Genomic DNA, 16,942 nt, shown 5'->3' on the forward strand with positions numbered 1-16,942 from the left:
TGCATCCTGATGCCCAAAGCCCTCCTGGCCACGCCATGCCCACAGAGCCACACAGCATTGTCAGCACTATTGCAATGTCACTGGGGACTGCAAGCATCCCAAGGGAGGCACAGCCAGAGCCGGTGCTCAGGAGCACCCAGTGAAGAAGATGCTCAATGATGGAGATCCTGCACTCCTTCCAAGTGCAGCCACCACCAACTGCCACAGAGCTCCAGCCAAGCCACAGCCTGAGACAGAAGATCCTGATGGACCCCTTTGTGTCACCCTGTCCCCTCCATACCTGGCCTTGCAGCTGGAGAGAGAGGGAAAGTTCATTGTTCTCCTGGGCAGCGAGCTTCTCCTGCAGCTCCAGCAGCTCCTCCTGCAGCCTCAGCTTCTCCTTCTGCAGATGTGCCATGGAGGCCATCACCTCCTGGATCACGGGGAAGGGCCGGGCCGTGGCCAGGCTGGCACGTTTCCCACCACAGAGCCTCCCTCCTGCAGCGTGAGCAAAGACGGAGCTGGTCAGGGCACAGCCACCTGGCTGGGGAGCAGAATGGCAGCCATGAGGAGTCCCCAGGGGCTGAGCCGCAGATGGGAACGCAGGAAACTGGGCCTGCACAGGTCCCAGAGAGCGCAGTGATGTGTCAGAGGCGCATCCTGAGTGCCAAGGTGCTCACCAGAGCAGGCCTGGCTGACAGTGGGCTCCAGCTGGGTGGGAGCCAGAGGGATCTGCAGGTGCCAGCAGAGCATCCCAGGGCACAGCACAGAGCAGCCGCCCCCAGCAGTGCACCGTGACCCAGCCCCATCACACACTGCAGCGCTGCTCCTCGCTCAGATAACAACCGCCCTCAGCAGGACGCTGATTCACCCCGGCACCCTTTCTTCTGAATGAGCAGGTGCCCGTGGAAAAGCAGTGTGTGATCATGTCATTAACGTCTGCGTCACTGCACACAAACATAATGGAAGCAAAATTTAAATTATACAGGTACCCTCAATGGCCATATTGCCTAATCCTTGTGCGTTTGGCTTTCTAACCTTCCTAGCATTATTTTAAACATCGCTTTCTGCATGTTAATAGAGCCACCAGTGCTGACAGAAGCCAACCTGGCCGTACATCAGAGCCTACCAAATGACCTGGTAGTTCCCAAGAAGCAATGAGCTGGCGTGACTCATCCCCAGTGTGGGATGAGGCGGCAGGACGGACGGACAGGATCCCGGCTGCCCGGCGCCCTTCCCTGCCTGCTGTGGATTTCAGAAACCTGAGGTTTCACAGGCAGGAGCTGCTGCTGGGAATCCCTGCGCTGCCTGTGGGAAGATGCTGCCTGCTTCTTGGGAAACGTCCTGAATGCAAAAAGAGACTTTTTTGTCCGTGAGTCAGATTTTCTACCCCTAAATGGAGTTAGGGAGGCAGCGTAACCTGCAAAAAGATGAAATGCTGGGACCAAACCACAACTCTGCTGCTCACTGCACGCCATGGGGCTTATCCAGCAGTGGTTGCAGAAGTGATCAACAGGTTTTGTCCTCCTGCCATGGCTTGGATACTCCAAAACAGCACTGTCAGGTGCTGGCTTTTCTTTCTTTCCATGCTGAAAGCTCAGCCCAGCTCAGGCAGAGGACCGTGATCTTCTCTTTAAAATCAACACACAAAAACCCAAACAACAACCAAAAATCCCACCCCAAAATCTCCAAAGTTGTCAGGAACGCCAGCTTTCATCCCCTGGGGAGTGTGCAGGGGTAAGACAAAATTCCAGGAAGCACCAGGCTCCTGTGGACACACCGCATGTCTGCACACATCATTCACACTAATCCTGGGCTCAGACCCAAGGCAGAGCCAGGTTGAGAGCTGCAACACTCAGCTGCAAATCAAACTGCCAGGCAGGAAAATCCCCCTCAGATCATGCCTTCCTCCACACTCCAGCACCTTCATCCTGTGGCAGCATCCATGGGAGAGGAGATGCTGGCCAGCTCTGTGTTACATCTTCCCCTGGGCAGATGTGCTGGTGGCCATGCGTGGTCTGAGTGCGGCAGGCAGGGAGCACAGTGACCCTCCTGCTTTCCAAAATGCAGAAATTTGCAAAATTCAGAAAGCCACTTGGATAAACACCTGTTCCTCAGCTCTGCCCTGTGACCACTGCCAATCAGACCCTGACCCCCTTTCTCCTGCATCCCTGCCCCTTCCCAGCCCCTACCCCACCTCAGGAGCTGCTCTGGGATGCAGCTGGGGACCAGACCAGGAGCAGCTCCCAAGATGTGCCCTGGCAAGCTCTCACAATTCAATCCTGACCAAAAAAGACAGGAAACTCTGGGACTTTGGGATTTCCCCATCCTGGCACAGCCACGCACGCTGCAAGCGTTTCCACACGCGTTACATTTTCCTTAAGAAGGAGGAAACAGCAGCAGGTTCATCAGAGCTCACCTGCTCTGTTCATCCAGCTCAATAATTCATCGGTCCCTGTCAGCAGCCAGCAGCTGGCTGGTGTTGGGTTTCTCCTGAGCCCTGTTCCCACAGTGAGCTCAGCCACACATCTACATGCAACCCAACAGAGGAGAGGTTTCCTCGATACCCACGGGCAGATACCAAGCCCTCATCCCATCCCATCCCATCCCATCCCATCCCATCCCTCCAGGTCCTGAGCACCCAGCAGTGCACCCCTGCTCTCTGTTTTGTCCAGGTTCATGTTTTCTCACCTGTTTTCTCCACGTTCATGGTGGGGGCTGCCTGCACGGCCGCTGGCTCACGGGGGGCTGCGGGCGGCTCCTCCTCCGTGCCCCGGTGCCGCGGCTCCTCCCGCCGCCTGCACGTCGTGTCCCGCAGGGCCTGTGGCACAAACAGGGCAGGGAGCTGGGACAGTGACAGCCCACACCGGGCTGGACACGGTGCCAGCAGCTGGCACGTCCCAGGGCTGGCCAGGAGGAGCGAGCAGGGCAGGAAGTGCAGAACTCACAACAGCAGAGCTTGGGGAAAGCCTCCCTCCAAGGGAGTTCTGTGTTGGGAAGATGCCACAATGAACTTATCAGGTTTTAATTCTCCACATAAAAAAATCTGGCTCAGCTTGGCCACACAGCTGAGCCATTTTTCTCCCTATGGCCTTCAAAAGAAAGAGACTCTGAATTGGAGGCATGGCTCATGCCCTGGGGGATGGAGGTCCAAAAAAATCAGAAGAAATCTGAAAGGAGCTTTCATAAGGCTGCTATGAAAGGGGATTATCAGCCAGGCTCACCCTGCTCAATAATGCCTTTTCTTTCTCAAATCTGATCTCAGAGCCTGTGGCATCACCCACAGGCCAGTGATGCTGGGGAAACCTCACTCCAGCAGAGGGGCAGACACTCAGTACATGCCAGTAATTTGGGAGTGATTTGGAAGGAGGCATCAGCATCCTCCTGGAGAAGCCGCGTGTCTGCGGTGCCTCTGCATCTGCGGCTCCAGAGGGGTTTTGCCAAAGGGAATTCATAGAGGCTGGTGAGTGATAAGGAGGTGTTTTCCTTCTTTTCAAAGAAGGGGATTTTGAATGATTTGCCTGGAGCCTGGAACGAACTCATGGCAGCTACACCAGTACGCGGTGTCCCGACACTGTCCCTGGCCGTGGCACCCTGCCACCTCCTTCTCCTCCATCCCACTGGCAAGCACCACCTCACGGCACTGCATCTCCTTATCACACCTCTGCCCTGAGCTCTCCTGCCAGCATGACCTGTAAGTGACCCAGAAATGCTATTCTGTTATGAACACTGCTCCCCATTGATGCCTTTTCACTCCCCAGAGATGCTTTTCCCTCCCCACCCAGGCAGCAGTTCTGGCACACACTGCTGGGCTCCAGACACAACCTGGTTGTGATGAGAGATGGAAGAACCAGTTGGCTCCCACCTGGATGGGTGCAGGGCATCCTCCCCATCACCCTCAATCTCCCTCCCCATACATGCCATGGCTGGCTGAGCGTTCCTCACCTGCAGCGCCCGGCAGAGCCCACGGGGGTTGGCAGAGTCCGGCCAGCTCACGCTGAGGATTTTCTGGTGCAGCAGTGCCGGCAGCAGAGGAGCCCGGGGAGCGGCTCCTGCTCCGCCCCCAGCGCCGAGCCCGTCCTGCCCACGGCCTGGGATGGAGCAAAGAGCATCACTGGATCCACCTGGGAGCACAGACACAGCCTTCGGCCAGCTCAGCAAACCCCCCTCCTCCTCCTCCTCCTCCCTGCTGCCGCCACCACACCGGCGTGGCAGAGACAGCGCATGACTTGTATTAAAAATGTTAATTATGTTAATTAGAAAAATTAGCCCTCCGGGGGGCGGAGACTGGTTGCCAATGACTAGTAATGAGAACTCAGGGCGTAGCTTCCGTCTGGCCTCGGCGTGACCAGGTCTGTGCCCCCACCAGGGATATCCCAGCTCTACCCCTGGCCAAGCTGCTCCACTTCCTACGATCCTATCTTGGCAAAGCTGCCAAAGCCAGCTTGCATCACCCAAACCAGACAGACGGACCCTCCCTCCACTGCCCCAAAATATTTCCTTCATTTGTCAGGCAGCCAGACCCGAAAGCAGCCAGGGCAGCACTTCCCTGTCCTGCTGAGCCACACAGAAGGGAACAGCAACTCAAGGAGCCTTCTCCCATGGCTGTGTCCTCCTCTGCTACAGGAAAAGCAGCTGGCAAGGGCTAAATCCCACTGCTCGGGGACCCTGTGTCCCGTCACCTGTCTGCCACAAGTGCTGCCACCATTGCAGGTGGCCAAATCTCTTCTCCAGCTGGCAGGGGAAAAATCAATTGCTCACAAATCAAACCGCAATAATGCAGCCTTTTCTCCCTAAAACCACACAGAGGAAGCTGGGCCAAAGGTGGAACCAATGTCCAGAGGGAGATGTGCCCTTATGAAGTTAGTCCACCAGTCTGGACTTCTTCCCAGCCTCTAATTATCCATAACACTTTGCACACGCCATGAAAATTGAGCGTTTCCAAAGTGCTGGATAACAGGAGGTGATTTCCCCATCCTGGCACGGGCAGCAGCAGCCGTTGGGCAGAGAAAGAGCTGAAAACCCTGGTTTTGGAGGCTTTGGTGCCAACCAGCATTTGGCTGGACTGGCCTTAGTGCCAGAGCAGAAGCTGTGCCCAGAGAAGTGTCTGCCAGCACAGAGGGATGAAGGCAAATGCTGAAGCCAAGAGCAAAAGAAGCTCAAACGGGGGGGTTCAGCCTCCCCCTTTGCCAATCCCATTCAGCACCATCGGGGAGGGAGGTGGGAAGGGAAGGGAAGGGCTGTTTCCCAGCAGGCAGCTGCAGGTTGGGGCAGGCAGCTGCCCGCCTGCCTGCAAAGCAGCTCAGCCTCCACAGAGCAAAACTCCGACTAAACTCACCCATGGGGTCCATGCACCAGGGGGGGACAAGGAGCCTTCCAAGGAGCCGAGGCTGGGAAGAGCAAAGGGCCTGCATTCACCCTGCCATGCAGATCACTCTGTTTTCTATCTTACATGTTAAATTTTAACCTTTTTCCATACAATTCCCGCTCAGAAGGGCCAGGAGCGAGATGGAGGCAGCCCTCCCTTCTCACCAGCAGGCTGCCCAGAGCTTTGTGCCTGCTTCTGAGTCCCCGTTTCTCAAATCTTGACCTTCATCCGGAAAGAAATGTGAAAAATGCGGGCTGGCCTGTTCCCAGCCTCTCCTTCCCCAGCGAGCAGGGCGTGAGTGCAGGAGGCTGAGCCCCACGGGGCAAGGACAAGGGACAAGCCACCGTGCCGTACTCACCGTCCGGGGCAAGGTCCTTGGTGTTCCAGGCGGCTCCGGCGTTGGGCCCGGATCCCAGGTGCCAGGCGGAGCGGGATGTGATCATGGCACGGGGGTCCCGGGCACGGCAGCACCTCTGCGGAGAAGCGCAAGGACGGACATCTCAGCCGCTCTGCGTCCAGCTGTAAATCCCAGCGGGACGTTCTGGAGCAAAACACGGCGGTAACAGCGGCTCCGACTCCCGAAACCCGCAGGAAGTTGCATCAATCCCGCTTTTTGCTCCCGAAAAGGCGACAGCCCCGGGCTCCCTCCGTGCTCCCAGCGGATGTGACATAAACGGTGTCTGTAATTAATTTACTCATTCCTGAAGCCTCTCCGGGCCCCTCCTAACCCCGGGCTGGGGCTGACTTCAGGGAGTTGGGAACTCCGGGACCGCGGGCAGCCCCGCAGCCGGGCGGCACCGCACCCAGCGCATCTCGGCGCGCACAATGCCCCGCACGGCACCGCCCGCCCCGCTCCCCCGGCACCGCCCGCTCCGCCCCGCTCTCGCCGCTCCTCACCGGGGCCGCTCCGGCGGGGAACAGCGCGCGGAGCCGCCCAGCCCACCGAGGGCTCCCTTGTTCTCCCGACCGGCGGCTCCGGGCGGGGGGAGCCGCAGCGGGGCGGTCCCGGTGCCGGTGCCGGAGCCGGAGGCGCAGCCCCGCTCCGCGCAGCCCCGGTCCCGGTGCCGGTGGCGCAGCCCCGGTGCCGGTCCCGGTGCCGGTGGCGCAGCCCCGGTGCCGGTCCCGGTGCAGGAGGCGCAGCCCCGGTGCCGGTGCCGGTGGCGCCGCCCGCCGTGGGTTAACGGGAGCCGCGCTCCGTGCCAGCGCTCCCAGCCCGCAGACAAAGGGAGCCCCGGTGCTGCCCGGTCCAGCCCGGCTCCCCGGTGCCGGCGGTGCCGGTGCCGCCCCGCGGGGCCACTCACCGGGCACGGGGCGGCGGTGACAGCAGCAGAGCACCCGGCACGGCCCCGGCCCGTCCCCGCCTTCCCGGGCACTTCGGTAACGGAAGCGCCGAGCTCCGCCCCGCACCCGTTACCGCGGAAACGCGCGAAACCCCGACGGGCGGCGGGGGCGGGGCTGCCGTTCCCGCACCGGCCCCGGGAGCGCGGCCCGGCTGCGCTGGGCTCCTGCTGCGGCCCCGCAACCCCTCCCAGGGCGGGCCGCCCCCGCCGTGCCGCCCTGACCCTCCCTGGCTATGGCGCTGGGGCTCCCGGTGTGTCCCGGGTGCTCCCGGTGTGTCCCGGGTGCTCCCCGTGTGTCTCTGCCATTCCCACCCCGAGCCCGGTGCTCTCCAGGGAGTCCCAGTGTACCTGCATCCCTCCTGTGTACCCCTCCTGGCATCACTCATCACGGGGACCCTGGGGGACTGTGGGGACAGTGGTGCTGATGCCCTACACACCAAGGACCTGCCTGCCCAAACTGTGCCCTCCTCACACTCTGCTGGCGGCTGGCACCCCAGGCTCATCAGGCCCAGGGACACAGATATCACATGAAAAACAGCCCTTTTCTAACCCAAAGGCACGGAGAAAACAGCCTCGTGTGCCAAGACCTCTACAAAAGCCTGGGTGTTGGAAAGGCAACAGAAAATCCTGCTTTAAATACAATATATATGCATTTTTAGGGTGTGATTTGTATCTGCCTCCCTGTATTGCACACGCAGCCCTCGCAGTAATGGCTGGTTTGGGTGACACGAGTCACTCATGACTCGTTGAGGGTGATGAACTGGCAGTACTGGATATTCCCCATACCAGAGCTGAACTTGGCATCCTTGGTGGAGGCATGAGTGCCCCGTGCCCATGGCTCACATCTGCACACCTGATGGCAGCCTGAGCTGTGTCCCACGTGGTTTGGGGATGTAGGAGTGCTGTCCCTTGGGAAAGGAGGGTTTGATGCCGGCCCTGTGCTGTGCTCCCCTCAGACCACGTGTTCTCCACCTCTGATCTCCCCACACTCAGTCCCAGCCTTTTGCTCACTCCTGGCCAGGCTTGGAGCAGGATTTAACCTTGTCCTTTCATCCTGGCCTGTCGCTCTTGGACATCCTCAGAGATCCCCCAGAGACACAGCTCCACTCCCTGTCACCAGCCAGCCACATGATGGGGGGGTGATAGAGAGCCACTGGTGTAGAGCAGGATTCAGCCTTGTCCTTTCATCCTGGCCTGTCCCTCTTGGACATCCTCAGAGATCCCCCAGGAGACACAGCTCCACTCCCTGTCACCAGCCAGCCACGTGGTGAGTGAGGGTGACAGGGAGCCACTGCTGTGGGGGGGACAGGCTGCTCTGGGCACTCACCCCAGAGAGAGGGGCTGTGAAGGGTCACCTCGGTGTCCCCGTGGCCCTGGCACAGAAACTCACCCCTGAGAGCCAATGCCATCCTGGCCTGGCAGCTGCCTCCAGCTCTGCGCTGCATTTGCCATTCCCCTGCAGCCAGTGAAAACCTCCCAGCCTCCCCCCCTTCATCAGAGGTTTATTGGCGTTCCCAGCATGGATCCTGGCATGGATGGATAGAGGTGTGTGTGCCTATAGACACACAGCCATATCTACATACATTTACCCACAGAGGCCCTAAGCAGTGATTTGCATGAGTGCCCCATTATCTGTGCAGCTCCTGAGGCTGGTTGGGGATAATATTGACACACAGAAAGTTACTTTCCCCTTTCCGATAGCAACTGTAAAGCCATATCATGGCTGACTTCATTTATGAGCTGTAAAGAGTAAAATAAATGTTTATGTAATTTACTTTAACTGGGAAGTAATTTCCTGGCTTTTGAATGCTTCAGGTTTTTTAATGGTATTGCAATTATGCAAAGCACATAAGTTGTATCAATTACATCAAGTAAGTCTACATTAAGCAGGCACATGCATGAATTCCCCAGCTTAGAAGAATAACTCAATGAATAAGCATGGAGCAAAAGCTGAGCTGCAGGAAGGGTTCTGTGCCAAGAGCCCTATTCAAACAGTCACCTGTGAGCTCTACAAAACCCACCCCTCCCAGCTGCTGGGCTGCTTTTGGCAAGGACAGTGTGGCAGGCCCAGCACACCAGGTTCAGCCTCTCCAGGCATCCAGCAGTGGGGACACTCTGCCTGCACACTCTGGCCAGGCACCAGCTCCCTTTTTCTGCCCCGTTTGTCTCAAGGCAGCCCTGTGGATCCCAGGGGATGCTCACTGTCTGCTGGACATTCTGGGGGGCTGCGGGCAGCAGGTACCCTGCTCGTGCCCCTCTATCTGCAGGGGTTCACCCACGCTGGCTGGGATGAGCTCGGCCTGGTCCCCAGCGATGCTCTCCCATCCTCCTTCCCTTGGCTGTCACGTCTCCGTGACCTGAGCGAGCACCGGCTGACGACATCGCCTCGCCGGAGGTATTTTTAGAAATGCCGCTTTGCAGGCAGCACAGAACGGCACCGAGGAGCGGGGCTGGCCAACAGCAGCACCTCCTGCCAGCAGCCAGCAGGTAAAGGGAGGGCTGAAACATCCGTGACCAGCAGGGCTGAAACATCCGTGACCATCGGGGCTGAAACATCCGTGACCAGCAGGGCTAAAACATCTGCCCTGCATGGACAGCACCGCCCTGCCCGGGGACAGTGAGCTTGGCTCGGGTTTAGCTCTGCTTTTAGCCCCCTGTAGCTGAGAAGCATCGCTGCCGTGGCGTGGTGAAGCCAGGCAGGTTAATTTGCCTTTTACTTGCACGGAGGGAAGCTCCAGCGATCGAAACACATCACCGAGTGGGGCCCTTTGTATTGGGTGTTTGTTCTGCCCTGAGCAAATATTTAACCTACATCTGTAAGACAGCTAAAAAAATCCCCCCGAATGCCAGAAAAAAAATGGAACTCCTCCTACTCTCCCTTGGAGCAACCTGATAACCTGGTCTAGGAATGCAGGCGGGAGCACACCTGATACCTGAAACCTATTGTCTGTTGGGATGCTGCCTGTAAAAAATTCCCAGCAGAAGCATCAGACAGCGTGAGAACGTGTCCCCAGAGCACAATTAATTATAAACCAGCTCATTATTCTAATTTTGCTCCTCCTCGAGGAGGTGAGGGGATTTCTCAGCTTTGCCAAGCCGACATGAAATGCTTTGCAAAGCAGGAACGAGCCCCCTGCGTTCCTACATTCCTACATTCCTACATTGCCATTTCACACAATGACAGGAGTTTTAATTAAGTCTTAGCATGCTCCTGAGAAATTTAATACTCATTTTAAAGCTCCCTAGTTGCATTAATTCACCCCTGAGGCTCTGATCCTTGCGATAGGGTTGCGTGGAACTGGGTGGAGAGCAGGAGCTGGGCAGGGGTGTTCCAAGGATCGCCGCCAAAATCCAGCACTCTGGGATGCTGCCTCGGCTGCTGGTGGTGTCTCTGCAGCTCAGCACCGTGGCCAAGCCCCTCGAGCCAGCTGGGCTGGCTTTGGGCAGCCCAGGGCAGCCCATGGCCGGTGCACAGCCGAGGATCTGGCTGTTCCAGCTGGGAGTGCTGCATGCCTGGCTCAGCTCTGCCCCTGTCCCCCGTGCAAATCTCCTCTGCAACAAGCAAATGGCAAAAGCAACACCTTTTTCAACCTGCTGCATTCAGGCAGACAAAGCCTCTGCTGTGCTGGCAGCCAGGGCAGTGCCAGGTGGGATGTGGCAGCCTTTGGGAGGGTGACTCTTCCACCCTTCCAAATTTCTTATCTCGGACTTCAGTGCACACCATCTAACCAAACCTCAGCCTCCTTCTCCCTTTCACCTACCTTTTATCTTTGTCATATTTTTCAGCTGGCTTCAGGAACAGCTTGGGTTTGGCTTTAATGCCTGTGCCTTACCCAAGCAGAACAGTGCTGGGCCCATCCTGTGCCTCTCTGGCTGCTGGATTTGGGAGCTGCTCTGTGGGAGGACTGCAGCTCACCTCCTAAGTCATTAATGTTTCATGGCATTAATCAACACAGGCTCCTGCTTATAAAGCACTTCTTAGAAACAAGGCTAAGAATAAGCACGAGGTGTCCTTGCTGAGGCTAAACCCTCTCTGCTGGCTGGGGGATGCCCCTGCTGGCTGGAGCAGACCCAGAGAGGGGACAGCTTGACAACAAGTGAATTACATCCAGGTTATTTTAACCAGAAAATAAAAATTCTGGTTGCAGAAGACAGCTGAAAGCCAGGAGGAGATCTTGGTCCTCCTGGTCTGGAAGGAGCCCCCCAGTATCCCCCAGACAGTGCTTACAGGGCATCCTTGGGACCCTCATTCGGGACTTTGGGTGCTTTCTGCAATTCTTTCTAACTAAAGAAATGTCTGAAGACAGAAGCTGCAGGTGGCCAATTGGAACCTTTTAAGAATTTTACTTCTTCTGGTGCTCATTTTCTCCGTGAAGCCAAGCCCCCACAGTGACACTGAGCCTGTTCTCCTGGCTGGGTGACACTGGTGACAAGGTGTGTAAAGGCAGGCTTCCCTCTGCACAGCCAGAAAGGAGGGGAGCCATCTCTTTAAGAAATAGATTCAGTTCTCAGCAAAGCCATTTATTTTTAGTGCCCTCCAAAGAGTGCTTGTCTTTGGAGAAGGAACGAAGCAAACACAGTAATTCTGAATAATTTAGGGAACAGAGTTTTGGGGCTGTGGTAAATGGCTGTGCTACGCTGGGGCAGGGGCTGGAGGAATGCAGGGCTCACTAATAACATCCCGCTGATTAAGGCAGAGGTAAATCACTGAGGGCCTCTGCAGGGAATAGGGAAATATCCCCGTGGCCATAAAGCAAATGCAGCCATGCAAAGGAGAATACCGCGATGAGCGGCGGGCTCAGCTGCATCCCGGCTGCGTCGCCAGAGCTGCGCCCAACAAAGGGACGGATATGCAAACGAGGGGGGATATTCACGGCGGAATGAAACAGCTCTGCTGCTAACCGGCTTTGCCTGCTCGATATCCAGTATCCCACTGAGAGCCCATCCCGGCACGCTGCCCCTCCGTGTCACCTGCGTGTGCCCAGGGATGCTCAGCAGGGCGCGGGGCTGTGCCCTGGGATGCTGGACTGACCCTGCTCTGCAGCTCTGGCACCAGGGGATGGAAGCAGGATCCTCCCTGGGTCACCCACACCCGCTGGGGGTGATGGATATCCACTATCCACCGTCCCATGGCAGCAGTGGGACACCAGCAGAGATCCTGCACCGCAGCCCGGGCCCTGCCCTGCCCAGGGGTCTGCTGTACTGCACTGAATCCATTTCCATCCAGTCCCCATTTCCAGGGGAATGCTCCCACTGCCTCCTCTCACTGCTGGGTGATCTCTTCCCCGCTTTTATCTACACTGAGCTGCAGCATTCCAGCCCACCCCAAGCTATCACAGCTTCCCACTCACCCAGGAAAAAGGCTGAGGTCTTTCCAGTTTAACTTACTGTAGGATATTCCATGGTAATTTAATTATTATGGACCTAACTGGGACCAGATTTTTTTTTTTTTTAATTCTAAGGTGCAATTGAGATGGTGAAGAAAACTGCACTCAGTTAAGAGTGAGTCACCAAAGAGATCCATGAACCTACCTGCCAAATTTTTACAGGAAAAACTATGTTTTCTTGTTAACACAAAAATAGATGCATAACTACCACAGCCACTCATCCTGTTACAAAACAAAGGCAAAATTTCTTGTTCCTGTGTTGGTGCTTCAAAGATTCTTTCCCAGCAGACTGTGGAATTACAAACTGCACCCACAGTGCTGGGATCTGTCCTCAAAGCAGGCTTTACACCCAGCAAGGGTCTTCTGCTTCCTGGCTGGGCCAGGGGAAACTGGGGGAAGACAAGCAAAGGAAACACTGAATTCCAGCCTCCTGCTGTGGTTGAGGGAAGAGGGAGCTGCACAGTGCTGTGCAAGGCTATTTTAGAACAGAAAAGTTTTACATCTACGCCCAATGAATATTAAAGAGCCACACGCTTCACTCTGCTGCCTGAGCTGATTTAATTTCCTCCTCATGGAGAGGAGCAGACCCACAGCCAGATTTTCATGCATGTGCCTCAGAGGTGAACGGGATGTGAAGGGTGAACCAGGGTCTCTCTGCCAGGGGATCCCTTCAGCAATCCCTCCCAACTGGAAAAGCAAGGAGACGTTAGGGAAAAGCTGGCAGGGTTTGTGCAGGCTGAGGTGGAATAGCTGCCAGCCTGCTGGGAACTCCAGGGGAACCTGCCTGGGCTCCCACTTCTGCTTGTGGATCCAAGAGAGGCATCAGGTGAAACAATGAGGGTGAGATGGAGAAGGATATGGAACACAAGGCGGGAGCACGGCATGGCCAGGGCACTCAGTGTCCCAGCTGAGGTGGGACCAGGGCGCTCTGAGGCTCAGCCTTCTCTATTCACTTATCTTCACCTTTAGCCCACCAGACAAAATGTGCAGCTGAATTAACCCCCCAGGGAGCAACAGCAAAACAAACACCGAGCCAGTGTGCAAACATCCAATGAGAACAACTCCAACCCAAAGGCATTGAGCTGGTTTTCATCCCCAGCTTTGATTCTGACACAGACAATGCCCTGCTTGCCCCCAGCCCCACCACTGCTCTCACCTGTGGAGCCATCCAGGCCAGCCCTGGTGCTGGGCACCTTTTCTGGAAGCATCCTCCTGCACAGGTGAGTGTCCTTATGGTGCCCCTGGGTCTGCAGCGCTCACGCTCCTCGCCGTGGGCAGGGATGCTCTCCACAGCCTGCATCCTGCTCCTCCTGCTGCTCCAGCCCTGCACTGACAGCCCTGCCAGCACCCACAGGGTGTGCATGGCCCAGCACAGCCTGGGAAGGGCGCTGAGCTCAGGTATGGTCAGTGGGAAGCCCCTCTCAGCACCAGGAGCGAGCTGGGCTGGCTGATGCTGCCTGGGGTGGGATCCTTCCCTGCGCTGTCCCCACCCGGCGCCACAGGGCGGCCACACCAGCACTGGAAAATCGTTGTCTTTTCATCAGGGGCTTTGCTGACTCTGTGCCAGCCCCAGGGGTCCCTGAGTGAGCCCCTCTGCAGTTCCTCCCTGATTATGGACCAGTGAACGCTGTGGTGAGATGGTCCCTAATGGTGCCAGGAGGGTCCCAGTGCTGGTCACACAGGGTGGTGGCACTCCCAGGGATGCTCCAGCCTCCCCAGCAAGCCGAGGCCGAGGATGGTTCTGCACCCAGCCTTGCCCTCCCCACTGAATTTCTCAGCCCATCTCCCGTGGCTCTGTCCCATCCGTGGCCAGGGACAGGGAGAGCTCTGTGCCCTCTGCTCCCATCTGCCCGTGCATTAGGAAAATGAGAGCTGATTGAAGCCCATCCCCTCCCGAGCTCCATTGGTCCCAGCAAACTGCTGACACCACAGTCTGGGGGCCGTGTCAGACAGGTGGGCTCCCCTCTGCCCGCAGACATCCAGCTTTAGATGGTTTTGGGGCTGCTTTGGGGTCTGAGCGTTTCCTGAGGTCGCAAGAAGTGCTTTAACTGCAGAAAAATCAATGTGTGAATTTGATTTTCTTTTTCCTGTTGCCTGTTAAGAGGTTGGTTCAGGCAATGCCTCTCCTTGCAGCCCTCCTCCTCCGTTGCACAAGGATGCCAAGATGGGATGGGAAGGAAGTTCTGTGTGCCCACAGCACCCCATTAACCCACAGCAGCTGGAAGGCCCCTGTAGCACCAAAAAATCTCCTGTTTCTCAAGGCAGGCCAGCTGGAGAGCCCCATTTCCCTCCCATTAATCTCCACCTGCCAGCACTTTCTAGAAGGCAGCTCAGAACATTGAAACTGGGGAGATTTGCAAAATAAACAGCGATCAAACGCAAAGCGCTGGGTTCCTGCTCCGAGGGCGTCTGCCAAGACTCACAGATCGTATCAGGCTAATTTGCAAAAGGAAAACCGCCCTAATTAGTGTTCAGGAAAGCCCTTTAATGAGAAGAGCATTAGTGCAAAAAGCAAGGGTGCCAAGAGGTCAAGCTGTTCCTAATGCCAGAAAAACAGGAAATGGGGCACAGCTGATCCCTGCCCACCCAAGCCGCAGCACCAATTCCTCAATTTTTTAGTAATGTCCCAGGCTGTTAGTGAGGAATTCAGAAATCCCAGAGTGTAAAGCCCAGCGGCAGGGCAGGGCCTCCATCGGCAGCAGGCTCTGAGCATCGCCAAGCCGGGTGTGGAGAGGGCTCCCTGCAGCCACCTCCCCTCATTTCTGGGGCAAAATGCAGGTTTATGGGGTTTCCCCTGTGAAAGGAGGAGCAGAAGCCCTGTCAATGCCATCTTCCCTCCTTTTAGGGTCAGAATGCAGCTTTTATTGGGTTTCCCCTGTGAAAGGAGGAGCAGAAGCCCTGTCAATGCCACCTCCCCTCCTTTTTGGGACAGAATGCAGCTTTTATGGGATTTCCCCTCTAAAGGGAGGAGCAGAAGCCCTGTCAATGCCACCTCCCCTCCTTTTTGGGACAGAATGCAGCTTTTATGGGATTTCCTATATAAAAGGAGGAGCAGAAGCCCTGTCAATGCCACCTCCCCTCCTTTTTGGGACAGAATGCAGCTTTTATGGGATTTCCCCTCTAAAGGGAGGAGCAGAAGCCCTGTCAGTGCCTTGTTCCCTCTTTTGTGGGGTAAAATGCAGGTTTTATTGGGTTTCCCCGATAAAGGGAGGAGCAGAAACCCTGTCAGTGCCACAGCCCCTCTCGCTGCCCGCGGCTCTGCCGGTGGCCAGTAACCATGGCAGCAGCGGAGGGATTTGCACGTGATTTTGGCATTTCTGCAGCACAAAAGAGCCTCTGATCCACAATGAGTGACTGCTCTGGCTGTCTTCATTCCTCTGCTCATTGCTGAGGCATCGAGGGGCAGCTCATGGGATGCTCACCACGGGGCAAGGTCGGACCATCCATGAGATGCTCACCTGGGACACATCCAGAGCATCCCTGGGGGCTCCAGGATGCTCCCCCAGTCCCAGAATCAATCCCAGCGCGGGGGGCAGAGCCAGCCCTGCCCATCATTTCTGGCAAATAAAGCTGGGGAGGGAGCAGGGATGGTCCTGCTGAGCTCAGTTTGCAAAATGAGCATCTGCAAACCCTGTGAAGCCATCTGGGCCATGCTGTTTGTCTCCAGGATGTCACAGCCCAGAGCTGCAGGGGTGCTCCCTGGCATCCCCACCACCTCATTTATCTCACTTCCCCAGCTGTTTACATTTCTTCTCAAATTTCTTCCAGTTTATCCAAGAAAACTGTTTTGAGACTTTAATTGTTCCACTTCCAGCTCTTCTCGTGCATCAAGGAATTTGTAAAAGCAGGGAAAACTGCATGGAAGAACAAAGGTTTCTAGGTTTCAATTCTTCAGGTGATCAAACCCTGATACTGCGCAGATCCCCCTTGGACATTCACCCGAGGGCATGAACCAAAGTGGGCAAGTTTCATCCCAAAACCAGAACAGGTAAATGAAGAAAGAATGAGAAAGGGAAAGGTCATTGAGCCTCAGCTGCTGCTAACAGGAGCTGCCATGGGCATCCATTGGTTGTGAACCCCTTTCCAAAGGTGCTCTGGTGTTTTTTCCGGGTGCTCACTCCAGTGGGACCATGACTGCACTTAAAAGGAGCTGTGTGCTCAGAGCAGAGAAAACCAGACTTTATTAGCTCCATTTTAGGGGAAGGCAAAAGGGATTCAGACAGATTTATATGCAAGTGTCACTCAAAGCAGAGCTACACAAAGGCAAAATATATATAGACAGAAAAAGTAGGTAACAGACTGTTCCCAAACCAGGAGTGTGTCCTGCTGGCTAAGGTCTGCAGGTTTCAAGGTTGAAGTGCTTAATTTTATTCCTAGCTTCCTAATTAAACACCATTTAACTGGGCTTTCCATTTATCCTGCAATTTCTTTCTGGACCTGAGTCTAATCCCCAAACCTGCTTATTTGCTTTTACTTTCGTTGCAACCTTATCAGTGATTAACCTGCAGTTGCACTTAATCTTTTTAAAAGATTTCTCTGGCTATAAATACAGAGAAGCTACCTGCCCTGTTTCTGTCCAGGGGAAAATAACTTCCTCCACTGCCAGATGTCTGTGGTGGGTTGCACTATTCCTTCTGTCAGCTGATTTCTCTAATGGGAGGCATTTGTCTTCTCTAACTTCCTACAGAACACTGAATCAGTGTCAGTTCTCTGAAAGACACAGGCCACAAGGAATATGAATACACCCCCAGTATAAAAAAAAAATAATTACAAATATAAAAGTATAAACAGTATATAAAAAGATGTTACTGGTGACAGTGAGGCAAAACATTCCACATTCCCACAGCTCCAAGGACAAGCTCTGCTCC

At 55.8% G+C, this 16,942-nt stretch overlaps 1 protein-coding gene across 4 annotated transcripts in view; it reads right to left on the reverse strand.

Moving 5' to 3' along the window:
- The window catches only part of KIFC3 (kinesin family member C3), a 15,837-nt gene extending 9,109 nt beyond the window's left edge, over positions 1–6,728 (reverse strand). Inside the window, exons 1-5 of one of the 4 annotated variants that reach the window (XM_063168044.1) lie at positions 6,649–6,728; positions 5,706–5,820; positions 3,925–4,070; positions 2,671–2,800; positions 281–477 (exon numbers count right to left, since the gene is read on the reverse strand). In XM_063168044.1, the coding sequence (XP_063024114.1) occupies positions 281–477; positions 2,671–2,800; positions 3,925–4,070; positions 5,706–5,790 (558 nt within the window). In that variant the 5' untranslated portion in view covers positions 5,791–5,820; positions 6,649–6,728. Of the gene's footprint in view, positions 1–280; positions 478–2,670; positions 2,801–3,924; positions 4,071–5,317; positions 5,641–5,705; positions 6,152–6,648 lie in introns of those variants that run through there. The other 3 variants (XM_063168047.1, XM_063168046.1, XM_063168045.1) reach the window with 3 other exon arrangements.
- Between the last annotated feature and the right edge of the window lie 10,214 nt (positions 6,729–16,942).

Source organism: Melospiza melodia, chromosome 13 (assembly GCF_035770615.1).
Source record: "Melospiza melodia melodia isolate bMelMel2 chromosome 13, bMelMel2.pri, whole genome shotgun sequence".
Taxonomy (NCBI): domain Eukaryota; kingdom Metazoa; phylum Chordata; class Aves; order Passeriformes; family Passerellidae; genus Melospiza; species Melospiza melodia.